Genomic DNA, 12,749 nt, shown 5'->3' on the forward strand with positions numbered 1-12,749 from the left:
GCACAAAAGGACCTGTGTTATTTCCAACTGATTGTGTTTCTCAGCAGTCTGAATGAGCACACATACCCTCGCAGACAGGCTGGGAAACTCCAGGCAATGCTGAACCCCACAAACAGAGCTCTCCCTCAGTGACTCTGCTCAAGGTCATAGTAACACCCCAGGCCCTACTTACTCTACTTCTGCCAGCCACCCGTGCTGCTCCAGGACATTGCAGAGCTCCTCTACCTGCCCTTCCCCAATGGCACAGCCCGTCAGCCTGTGTGAAACAGCAGGAGAGTTAAAGCATGACCAGCAACCAGCTCAGCCCGAGCACTGAGAACTGCCCACCAGCAGCTGCACTTTTACACCAGTCTCTGTGGAGCATTCATGTTTTTTGCCATCTCCTTGGTGCCGAAATGGAGACACTTGACAGTTTTCTCTCCAGGGGTACTTAGGAACCATTGCTCCCAGCGAGGCTGCAGACACATCTCACATCACACAGATGTTCATATGGAGATTATCACCCAGAATTTGAGGCACAAATTTGGAAAACGCAGTGATGAGGGCTCAATTCTGGTGCTTGTGCAGCAGAATTTGGTGCAACTCAAGATGATCATAAGCAGTCCAGAAAAAAAGAGAAAAGCACGGGTCTCTGCCATCCCACTGCATCCAGATGGTTCTGAATTGCACTTTAGCAGAGGAATTGAGCCCTAAATCTTAAGCTGCTAGCCCAAGCTCCTGGGCCACCAGCCCATGAATTCTCAATACAAGAGGCAATCTGGCTCCCTGCACTAGTGCTTCAAATCCAGCCACAAGTGAATCACAGTGAGTGTTCTATGCCAGTACCTGCAGGATGTCCTTTGGCTTTGCATGCTTGCTCCTAAGTGCAAGAAGGCATTTTCACTTGACCTAAAGCAGACACAAAAGACAGCCCTTCAGCACTGATCTTCAAAGATGACAGGCTTTGTAGTCCCTTTGAGGCTGAGCTGCTGGGCTCCAAACAATCTGAGTGTCTTACCAGACTTCCACCACTCTGACCCGCTCACAGAGGTTGATGGAGTTGAGGAGCAAAACAGCACAACGTGGGGACAAGGGGTTTCTCCTAATACTGTAAAGGAGGGGAAAGAAGAAGCAATTAAATCAGGTCCTAAGAAGAGAGGCTCCCATACACCTGGCCCAATTTCCCCATTGTTCATTTTGAGACACAAAATATTGGATACATCCCATTTAACTCAGGATGAGGGAGCAAGGACCTAAAGATTTGAGCATTGGCACCCTTTAACTAAAGGAGAGTCTCCTTTTGTCCCCTCTGACTAAAAAGGGGGTACAGACCAAGGGCTTACACTGAACAACTCCTCTTTGGGGCTACTGGACTAGAGGTACCCCACACTGGAAGCAACCTCCTGACTGGGCAAACTCAGTCTCACGAGACCCTGCAGCTCCTTCATGCTGCAACATCTTGTAAAAGATGGCCAAGTTCCTTCGGGGTTTTTTGTCCACACAGTGGAGTTCCCTAGCCCCTGACAGTGCTTCTCTGGGCCAAATTCCAGCATAAATGGCTGATATGCTGCCAGAAAACACCTTTGGTGTCAAGTGTGGCAGGATGTCAGATGCATGCAGGGGCAGAGCTGTGAGACACTGACCACACAAACAGGTGGTGCGTTGTCACTGTGTGTCAACCAACGTTTCCTACACTTGTCGTGGATGCTGGAAGTCATGTCCCATGGGAGCTGCTAAGTGAGGATTATATGGTATGCTGTGCCTAGGGCAGATAGCTTTCCTCCTGTCCTTTTTTCCTCTCTGCTAAATACCATTAAAGTGCTGCTTTTCTTCTAGGAACAAGAAAAGAACGGGTGTGAAAGCATTTCTGCATTTTCTTTGCCTTGCCTGTAGTAGTCTACAATTACTGATTAATGCTCCTAAGATATGCTGTGGTATTAACACTTCTCAAACCAATGTTTCATGGCAGCAGTCAAAGCAGGGACCCCAAACATTACCTCAGCAGTGTCAGATGACAGAGGGATGGCAGAAAGCTCAGTAATCTCTCAATGCTCTGGACACTCAATGAATTTCCAGACAGACTGTAAAACATGGAAGGAAACAAAACCCAGGAGAAACTGGTTCAATCCCTAATTATTTCTATAACATTTACATGGACATGCACACACACACGGTGTTATGGGCAAATTCTGTAAAAGGACATGTCCAGAAATGCCATGAAAGTTGGGCAAGATCCTTACAGCCTGATCTCTGTGTTTCTCTACATCCTACAGCCAATTAGCATTCCAGTTTCAAGAGTCTTACTTTTCCATTACTGTACATTTATAAAATGATGCTACTGATGTCTTTCATGCAGGCAATAGGGGTATTATGTTACTTTTATTTGCTCTTCCTCAGTTTTTGTTCTGACCAATATTCTTCCAATTTTCTTGGTGCCAGGCTCCTGCCTGGAGTGACCACCTCTTCAGGAGCAGAGTTCATGGCTTAGTGGGCTAGGAGCTCTTGCTCTGGCTGTAGTACAAGCCAAGGTCTCAAGGAATAGATGACAAAAATTGTGTCTTGACACAGGACCGAGGAAGATTATGAGAACACACGTGTTCTGGGGTATTCACACACTGATATAGTAGACTTAGGAGAGGCCAAGGTCTCTTTGAAACAGGGCAGTAGGAAGCCTGGGTTTATCTAAGTATCTGGGTGAAGTTCTGTGGGGACTCCCTGGAAAATGTGGTGAGAGGAGAGCTGATGTACACCTGCTGCTACCCTGAACATCAAATCTGTGTCTGGGGGTTGGGGAGACAGACAGACAGGCAGACAGGCTGACAAGTGCACCATACTTACTCGATTTCTGTCAGCTGGGGACATTGAGCCAGGATCTGGCACAGCCTGGTCACATCCTCTGGACCCACTCTGCAGTCCCTGAGACTGAAGCAAACAAAGCACTCAGGAGCTGAACATGACCACAGGATGCCAACATTCCCTGTATATCCCAGAGCCTGACATCCCAGGACACAAGGCCCATAGCGTCCCTCTCACTTCCACTATATATATATATATATATATATATATATATATATATATATATATAAAATATGTATTTTTTGCTACCCTCAGTCTAGGACTGAGAAATCAAAACCTGTGACAACCAGATGACTTCAGCATCCCTGAGCTGATTCGAGAGAGGCAGTCCACCAAAATACCCATACTTGGGTGTTGCCTCCCTAGAGCCACGTCACTGGTCATTCAGTTGTCTCTGGAGACTGGACAGCATCTTTCCCTGCTCTGCACTGTCTCAGCTCTCCCAGAGGAAGGCTGGAAATGGTGCCTCCTATGCCCTTCTCCAAAAAGGAAATAATAGTAGCCTTTTTGGGTGACAAACTGGCAGGTCTCCATGAGACAAATGTAGTAGCCAGACAGATCTGTCTCTCATTATTTATGGGTAGAAACTTCCCCTGCTGGAAAGCAAGACAATCCCCTCAAACCAAGCAAAAGATGCACTATTTATTTTCCTCTCTGAGGAGACAGCTGAAGGGATGGGTCTGTCCCACACACCACGCTGCACTAAAGACACCAACCCCCACAATCATCTCTCCCTACAGTCCTGGTGACAAAGGGAAGCTGGGGCTGCCATACCGAAAGCGCCGTCCTTTTGCTTCCTGCTTGGGATGTGCCAGGGAACCACTTCTCCATCTGCCGGTACTTCTGGGGAAAGAACAGTTCAGCCCCATGAGTTTTGCTGATGTTCTTGCCCCTGTGTAGCCAACTCCCCATGAAGGGGGTGAGGCAGTGGCCTCATGTTCCAATCTGCCTTCCCTCACCGCCTGCCGGAATGAGGCTCAGCCCATCCCCAGAAGAAAAAGAGCCTTATTATCCCTCTTCCAGAGAGTTCTGCATGCACTCAGCACTTGGGCAGTGGCTGTGTCCTGGCCCAGCAGGGAGATGACTGCAGCCTGTATCAGCAGCTGGATGCTGCTGGCTAAGCCATGCCCTCAAGCTGCTGTCAATCCATCAGCCATGGAACAGCTCACTGTGCATCCCCCACCCTGGCTGGAGTCTGGAGCCAAGGGGCTCTTTGACTGACACACCTCAGGGACCACACGTCACCTTCTGTTTAGAATTTCACAAGAAGTTTAAAGGGCTTAGATGAGTGGGTATGATTTTACCTGCCTCTTTCCCAAAAGGTCAGGTGAACCACCTGTGTGCGTCCTAAGCTGTAACCAGAAAAGAACATCATCAGCATGGGGTTTGACAGCACAAGGTCCTGTATCACTCCTCAAAACCCACAGCTTGAGGTTTTAAACAGCAAAAAAATAGCAAAAGTTCTCCTGGTCATACCTGAGGCTCACTGTTTTAATGTGTTGCAGTGTAGATAAGGACTGAGCTAAGAAAAACACAGAGTTCAGGGAGATATGGTTGTTGTTAAACCTACAGGAAGAAAAGATGAAATCAGCTGCTGCAAGCAGAACTGATAGCAATTTATACCACACCACAGAACAGTGATCCTTGTGCAGCACTCTCAGGCTGCTTCTTTGCTGCCTTCTGCCTGTGTTTCCAACTACAGTTCTGCAAGCACAACTCACTCCCATATATTTTAAATTCATCCTTCACTTTTAGTGTTCAGAGAATCACAGAATAACTGAGGCTGGAACTGAGCTGATCTAGTCAAACTCTCCTGCTCAGAGGAGGGTTAGCATGGAGGAGACTGCTCAGGACATTGTACATCTGGGTTTTTAACACCTCCAAAGACAGAGAATTCACAGTCTCTCAGGGCCACCTGTTCTAGTGAGATTGTAACTGGAGCAGTCTTGTCTTGAGAACAGTTCAATTAATCGAACAGGAACAATAAATATTTCTTTCAATACTGCAGAATGGTGCCATACTCCTTAAGCCACAGTTCTGTACAGTGCACTTGCACTGGGAGTGCCAGGTGAAATACCTGGATAAACACAAGCCACCACTGCAGATGAATTCAGACTCCATCACTGAAGCTGAAGCTTCCCAGCACTTCCCTTCCTCCAAAGCTGTTCCCCTCAGGAGAGGAAGGACTGCTGCCACTGCCAATGAGGAACTCGAAGAGGAAAAATGCAGTGAGTTGCTAAAGACCTCCATCTGTTTCAGAAACCAGGTGCCACACCTGACACAAGAACACCTGTCCCCTTCATGGAGGAGCAAGCACAGGGGCTCTCAGGCACTGAACTCAATCAAGCTTCAGGTGGAGTCAATCTGTTCTGGACTGGAGGTGGAGACAGACACACAGCACAGTGCGTCTGCCCAACACAGAACATTACTGAAACTGATCCTGAAGAGCCCTTCCCAAATGTGCACTGTGCTTCCACAAACAATACTTCACAAAACCCAATCCATGCATAAAGAAAAAACAGGAGCTACTCACTTGAGAGAACGTAACATTTTCAGTTTTGGCAGGCACTGAAACAGCTGCAGAAGTCCCTCATCTCCCAGATAATTACGTGATAGGCTAGGATTTAATGAAAGGCATTTCATTTTCATGGTAAAAAACCCAATAGGCACCATCAGCTCTATTATCTATAATACAACCCTGCAGAACAAACAAGTGGCATTTTCTCAGCATCTCAAATAACTGCAGGTAAAGACCATGGGAGTTAAGGAGGACTCACTCCAGCTCAGAGATGCGGCCACATTCCTTCAGGACTGCACATAGATTCTTCAGGTCACTGGCTTGAAAATTACAGTCTGTCAGTCTATGGGGAAAAAAGAAATCAATCAGCCAGGTCTGCAGGATTTCAAACAAGGCTATCAACTTCACTCCTCTGAAAACTAGAGAATCAATGAGGAGATAATGAAATTAAACAATCCCCTTGAAGTACCTTGCTGTTCACCAGCTCCCCACAGAGTCTCCAGGTGATGGGCCACCCCCTGCCCAGCACTGCAGGTGCCTGTGTCCTTTGTAAGGCTCAGGGTGGGTACCAGGTCACAGCCCCTTGCCAGGGGCTCCAGCCATTCCCCCCACCCAGAGCACAGCCTGCAGCTTCCATGGCAGCTGCACCCCAAGCTGCTGGCACTGGGGAGAGTCCCAGTTCTCTTGTGATTCACCACTCAGGGATGCAGGTTACATTAGATACAGGATCCAGAGATAGGACTTGCATGAAGTACAATGAAAATTGGCCAAGGTACCTTATTTTTGGGGGATCGTTAGTTGTCTGGTTTTCCTCCCCATGTTGTTGGTCATCAGTAGAGAACACAGACTCTTCCCTAAGTGAGCACAAAACCAGATAAAGGTAAAACACTTTTGCTTTAGCAATTTGGCGAATCCCTGGGGCTACCATGGCTCCAGCCCATGCCTGTATCTTGCCAATTGCAAGCTCTCCTTTTCTAACCAAATATTTCAGCATGCAGGCAACTGGGGAGAAGGGGAAAGATATTTCTATCTAAGATACAGTTTGATGGAGAATTCAGCTTTTGCTGAATTTATCTTTTGCCTAAACAAGTTTTGTGAAGAGTGTACAAAAATCTGACTATTCATAACTAAATGGAACTGCCTATAACTAACTAAACTGTAACACTGTAACTAAAAACCACAACTACAAACATTAAAACTGTAACTAAATATGACTATTCATAACTAAATGGAACATGCAAATCTTGAACCATCAGAGTTTGAAATGTCACTGGTGCCTTAAAGGAAACCATGTGTCTCAGGCTGTCACTCTCTTTCAAGCACAACCATCGGGCTGTACCCCGTGACAGCTCTGCTGTTTCTCTCTGGCCAAGAGGTGGAATGCAGGTGTACCATGGGAAACGCTATTTTACAGTGGCCTCAGTCCACAGAGAACAAGGGTAAAAACAGTGAACCTAAAATTCCAGGAGCAACAGGAAACCATTTCTTGGTCAAAACCTTCAGGATGAGATGTTTTAACCATAATTTTCTGAGGGGAAAAATTAAACTCCAAACATCTCGGAATTAGGAGTGCCATGACCCAGAATGCTTAGTGTTCTGAACTGCATGGATCTGTGAATCTTTTCAGAATTTGGTGTGGCATTCACTTGGTTTCTTACCCTCACTATTATCAGATAGCACAGGTGTCATTAAACAGCCTGCTCTGCTTAGGATGCTGTGGGTAGAAGTGTGCTCTAGGGACATAAAACACTACAGAAGGCAGTGGCAACTTTTAAAGTGGCTGAGAAAGCCAGGAGACAGTTCTACATTTAAATTTGGGGGTTGGGGAGGGAGGTAGGAATTGCTGTGAAGTAAAATGTTACCCTTGGTACCTACACAGGATGCAGGAACTAAACAGGATGCTGAGATAACACCATTTGTGCACACAGCCTACCTAGGAGGAATGGAAGCAAACTCTCTGTCTTCTCTAAACCTCAGGACTGCAATATCACGACAGAGGCTGTGAAGAAGAGAAGTAATCAATCGATGTCATGGCTTGATTATTTACAGGACTTCTTGTTTGGTTTTGTTCTGCAAAACTCTGGTGACACCAATCACTTGTGCTTAAAACACTCCCAAAGCAAGAAAAAATAATCTCCATCAGTTTTAAATCCTGGTTGGATCAAATGATGCAGTATCTGATGATCCAGTTTCTCTGAGTCATTAGACAAAGCGCAGACAAAATTGCTATACTTGAACTCCAGTGTGTTTTCAACTACTAGAGGAGAATTTCCAGTTCTGCTCCACGAGGTGTCACCAGTTCTCATGCTCCGCAGAGATCCTGTCTCCAGAACTTCCCAAGGCAGAGAGCAGGGAAGCGTTTTAAAACTCCCCCATGCATGAAAGGACGGCCAGTTTTGTAAGCTCTCAAATTGTGGTAGATGGCTCTGATAAATCAGCTTACAGCAATGTATCCCCAAGTGTCCGTGTTAGCAACCACCCTGGGACATGTTCTTCACCCACCGCACTCCTGAGATGACTCAACAAAAACCTCAGAGCACGACTCCCAGACTTGTATATTGGGATTAGCCCCAGGAACGATTCAAGACCTACATACCTGACCTGCACCTCCATCACCTTCGGGCAGGTATTTACTGACTTCAACAGGTTGCAAATGCCAGTGACAGAGAAGTGGTTTCGGCTGAGACTACGAAAGAAAAAGGCAATTAGCTGGTCCCTGAAATCCCACAGGACTGTCCTAGTGAAGCAGTTACCAGTGTCCTGCATGCTTGACACCATTTCACTTCAGAAGAGGTCAAGTTGGTTTTGTACAAGGCAACACTTACTTCAGCTGTTTTGAAATCGATATGCAGGTGAGGCTTTCCAGCAGGCAACTGCAGCCTTCATCTCCAAGCTTGTTGCCTGATAAACTGAAGCATTTTCCAGTTAGTTGGGACTGATTTGAACAGGAAAAACAACAAAGCTCTCAAAACCTGCTTGCTTTCCCTTTCTTACAGTTGCTTTTTTCCTGGACTGTTCTTCTGTCCCAGATCAACCTTCTCTGCTTATTTCTGCATGAATCAACTTCAGCCAAAAAAGTTTTAGCCCTTGGGCAACATGACTCATGTTTTAGACCCAAACCACCTTGCTTTAGAAAATCTATGATCTTTAAGGCTCCTTCCATCCCAAATCAGTCTGTCCTTCTATGATCCCCTGCTCCCACCACCTGCCTGCAGCCACTCAACAGGAAGGAAAGGAGGCACTCACTCCACTTCAGAGAGACAGGAACAGCTCTGGAGAATGGCCACAATCCTCTTGGCATGTTGGGAAGACAGTCTGTGATCCTGCAAGCTGTGAACAGGAAGGGTTAGTGAGCAATGAGGGGCTGGGGGTGCCACTGTCTGGGCCAGATAGGATTTCTGTTGTTATTTTTATTTACTGATTCAGGTTTATTTCACACTTTCCCACATGTGGAAATATCCTCTCTCCTTCAGGACCAACACATGTGCTATTCCTGCCCTTCTACAGTACCTGTCATCTGCAAATCACATGCACCAGCAGGACTTTCAACGTCTACTCTTACCATAACTTCACGTGTCTAGTTGGAATTACATGTTCTTTATTCTCTTCCAACTTCAAATCCGAAGATCTGCAAACAAGCAAGATATTTGGCTTTTAATATGCCTTCATGAAATATCTGACAGCCTGGGTCCTGGTTTATATTTTCTAGCAGAAACCACAAGGTCAGTGTTGTGTGTTTTTCAGCAGCTTTGCAATAGAAACATGGCACTTCAAGCTTACACAGGCACTAAAGATCTGCTTTTGTGGATCTGGTTGTAGGTGTGTGCAAAACCAGCTATTTTATTTACATTTCTCATCGCTCAGGAGGACCCAGCCCTGCCAGCTGCAAGGGCAGAGGTCACCAGTTCTGCTGCCAGTGTGGTTTATGGTGACACCAAGCTGATGGTTTCAATCAGCATAACTGAACACAGTGCAGTTTCTCACCTTGGACCTTTCTCAGATGCGCCAGAAAAACAAATAATTGCGGTGTCCACCCTGAAAAAGAGATCCAGGTGAGTATTAGGGAACAGGTGTAAGGATGCCATTTGTTTAGCAGAGGTGTTTGCTAAGGACCAAAGCTTTTGCCTGGATACTAAAGAGGACCTTGACACCTGCGTCACCAGGTCGTTGGCACAGCCAAGCAGCAGCCACGTGCTCAGAGGGCAGAGGACACCCCACGTGTTGAGCTGGGGTTGCAGTGCAGATGAGACAGTCACACAGTGAAAAAGATTGGGCCAGGAGTTTGGTTTTTTTTGCAAGACCAGAAGTTTGTAGGGAAAAGGTTCAGTAGAAACTCCCTTCCAGCAAGAAAAATAAGAAAAAGCCATATACAATTTGAGTTACACCAGGGATTACTTTGACCTGTTAAACTTAGAACATAAGACAACCACAAGAAACACAATGATTTAAAAAATCTACCCTTTGTCATCCTGGATACATGAAAACCCCAAACCCGGTAAGTTAAAGGAACGCAGAACTGGAGCTAAATCCACACATTTTCAGTAAACTTAGCTGACTGATAGCAAATTTATGCTAGTTGGTAAAGAATTTCCTGACTGATATATTGGAGAGCTTAAAAGCAAGTTTAAATTCTCTTATGCAGGAAGAAATATCACACCCTGCAAATGGTTTTATAGACCAAGGATAAAATGACCTATTCAAAATACAAAGAGGAAGTACATGGTATGATGAATTCACATTTTGTTTCCAATAGAAAAGAAAAAATGAGTCAAATTGATTTTGCCAACAATTAAGCTGAAAAACAGTGTTCATTTAAAGTCAGTATCTAAAGAGACAACCTACTTGCTTTTGTAAGAACTCTCAAGTATTGGTACCTGACACACAGTTCAGTAACATTTTGACACACGATGCCTTCCTCTGCCAAACTGAGAACAGCGTTCAAGGAAAGATGGTTGTTGCTCAGGCTGTGAACATGAGGAAAAACAAAACCTCAGCTGCTGGACTCCACAGCACATTCTTTTGCTACACAAATGTCCTCTGCTCTGTTCCCCAGACATCCTGAAGCGCACACACGTTCTTTTAGTTAGGGGATTTCCCCCAAACTTCTGAATTTTGCATCTAGGACTCGACAAAAGCATTATCAGATCATAGTTCTTTCTCTGCAAGCTATAGCTCCCATGAATTTAGAATCAGAGATAACTCTTCTATGTGCAGCACAGGGGTCATTAACCAGTTTAGGGTTAGTTAGTGGAGGCTCTTCATACCTTCATGATTGCACCACCAACCCACAGTGCAGTTAAACTCCCACTACAACAAATCCAGTTTAAGTGTGGCTTATTAAAGCAGTGAGGCCTGAACACAATCCTCCAGCCTCCGAGGATTTGTTCTTTAATTGCATGTTCATTCTGTTTCATTACTCGTTGGACCTCATTAAATATGAAATGCAAGATCTGCTTGTTCTCAGGGCCATGGGGCACCTTTCCAGAGAGCCTCGAAGGAATCATCCCTGAGAACTGCACTCTGTGTGTGTCTGTGTCTGTGTGTGTGTGATAGAGACGGGTGAGGGAGGGAGGATTACAAATGGCACTGGTTTCCTGCCTTTTCCATAGGATAAGCTGCTTCTCTGGGGGCAGGCTGGCATTCCCCACAAGCTGTTATCAGTGTGCCCAGGAAAGCAAGAGGAGCAGGTACATTCCTCCTTTCCTCCCTCCTTCTGCCATGCTTTTAAACACTTCTAACCATATGGCAAAGCCAGTAGTTCATTCCTGGATGGGATCCAGCAATGACTGCAGGTATTTTGGATTCACCTGCTTGCACCTGAGGGTGTGTGGAAGACCTTTAAAAGCAGAGTGTCTCCCTTTCAGCTGGGGTGAGTAGGCAGTGCTTTGTCCTCATAGCTTTGTGTCTATCCCTGTCCTGTCACACAAACTACACTCAGACTCCAGCACTTGCAGCAGCTCTGCTGCTGCTTCGACTGCCCCTGGCAGCTCTTCAAAGGCTTTAAATCCCTTCACAAGCCAGGCTGGTTCTTTCCACCTAAAAAGCTGCAGATCCATGCAGGGAGTTTTGCTGGCAGTCTGTCCCTCTCAGTCAGCACTGGACTGCCACTGGAGCGTTCGAAGGAGCAGCACTGGAGAAGAGGGCTGTGGAAAGGTTGGGAAGCTCTGATGGAGCCAATCCTCCCTTAATCAGAGGTGAGACATCTCAACCTAAACTTCACCAAGGGGAAGAGAAGAAAAAGTCAAGCTAGGCACTGAGCTGAGCACATGCATTGTAATTCCTGGAGAGGTGTCAGTGCTGCCAGGACTCCCTTGGGATGATTTTAAGACACCTGGATAAGAACTGTGAGGCTGGGTCTATCTCAAACTGAGTCCAGCACAGTCCTGCTTGCACTTAAGTGTCTGTGCCTTGGTTTGGTGGCCCACATATCTCTGTGCTACGCTTGGCTTCACAGTAGCTACCATTTTTAATAGGTTTAAGCCATTTTTACTCACTCTACTTTCTTCAGCTTTTCCATTCTGGAAAACAGGTCCATCACCCTCTTCACTTCTGGGTCCCGTATCCGATTGCCCTGCAAGCTGCACACAGATTCATTCTCATTAGCATCCCAAGGACGGAGTGGTTGATTTGATGGTCATTGCCACAACACACTCACTTTATTTCCTCAAGCTGGAGGCAGTGTGATGCAGACTGGACCAAGTTAGTCATCCCCTCAGCTGTGATGCTCCCGCCTGTCAACCTGGAAAGAGAAAGGATCACTCAAACCAAGCAGAGGGAGGACTAGAATCCCCTGCAGCACATGGCAAGCCTGTCTCAGACCTGTGCCTGCACCGTGTCCCCAGCACACAGACACAGAGGCAGCAGCCTGGCTCTGCCACCTGCAACCAACTTCATACTCCTTTTCCAGCAGGGCAACACAATACTGCTCTTGATGCCAGCATAAAGCAAGAGGCACTCATGTCTGTGCTGCTCTGTGTAGCACTGTTACCCTCCCTACACTGCATAGAACAGTGGAGTGAGCCTGGAGTGAGCCAATGTCACTGAACTGGTAGGGAACAGACAGGAAGGGAGAAGGCACTGATGTTACAAGCAAAGACTTACTCTAATTTCCTCAGGCTTCCCATTCCTTGTAAGCCCTTTGAAAGAGCAGCAGCAAAGTCATCACCACATCTCCTGCTACGAAAGCTAAAATGTGAAGAAAAGGGGAAAAAGACAAACACACCAAAAGCTGATATTTTCATTTGCTTGCAGGACTCACCCTGCCCTCATAGCGTTGAGAAATGCCTATCATCTTCCCTCTTATCTACTGCATTAACTACCCTGTTGTTCATATTAATCAAAATGGAAAAAACAAACAAAAATACAGCCAGAATGGATTTATCACCTTATTATCCTT

The 12,749-nt window shown here is 46.2% G+C and overlaps 1 protein-coding gene across 1 annotated transcript in view; it reads right to left on the reverse strand.

Annotated features, from left to right (window-relative positions):
* Positions 1-12,749, reverse strand: part of NLRC5 (NLR family CARD domain containing 5) — a 31,170-nt gene that overhangs the window by 12,165 nt on the left and 6,256 nt on the right. The window contains 18 exon segments of the mRNA XM_082290342.1: positions 1,977-2,060; positions 2,818-2,901; positions 3,610-3,678; positions 4,140-4,187; positions 4,312-4,401; positions 5,369-5,452; positions 5,613-5,696; positions 6,130-6,207; positions 7,287-7,352; positions 7,950-8,039; positions 8,179-8,262; positions 8,600-8,683; positions 8,916-8,981; positions 9,338-9,388; positions 10,228-10,317; positions 11,848-11,931; positions 12,009-12,092; positions 12,455-12,538. Coding sequence (XP_082146468.1) covers positions 1,977-2,060; positions 2,818-2,901; positions 3,610-3,678; positions 4,140-4,187; positions 4,312-4,401; positions 5,369-5,452; positions 5,613-5,696; positions 6,130-6,207; positions 7,287-7,352; positions 7,950-8,039; positions 8,179-8,262; positions 8,600-8,683; positions 8,916-8,981; positions 9,338-9,388; positions 10,228-10,317; positions 11,848-11,931; positions 12,009-12,092; positions 12,455-12,538 — 1,404 coding nt within the window.

The sequence above is a fragment of the Coloeus monedula genome, assembly GCF_965178545.1.
Source record: "Coloeus monedula genome assembly, chromosome: 13".
Classification (NCBI taxonomy): Eukaryota; Metazoa; Chordata; class Aves; order Passeriformes; family Corvidae; genus Coloeus; species Coloeus monedula.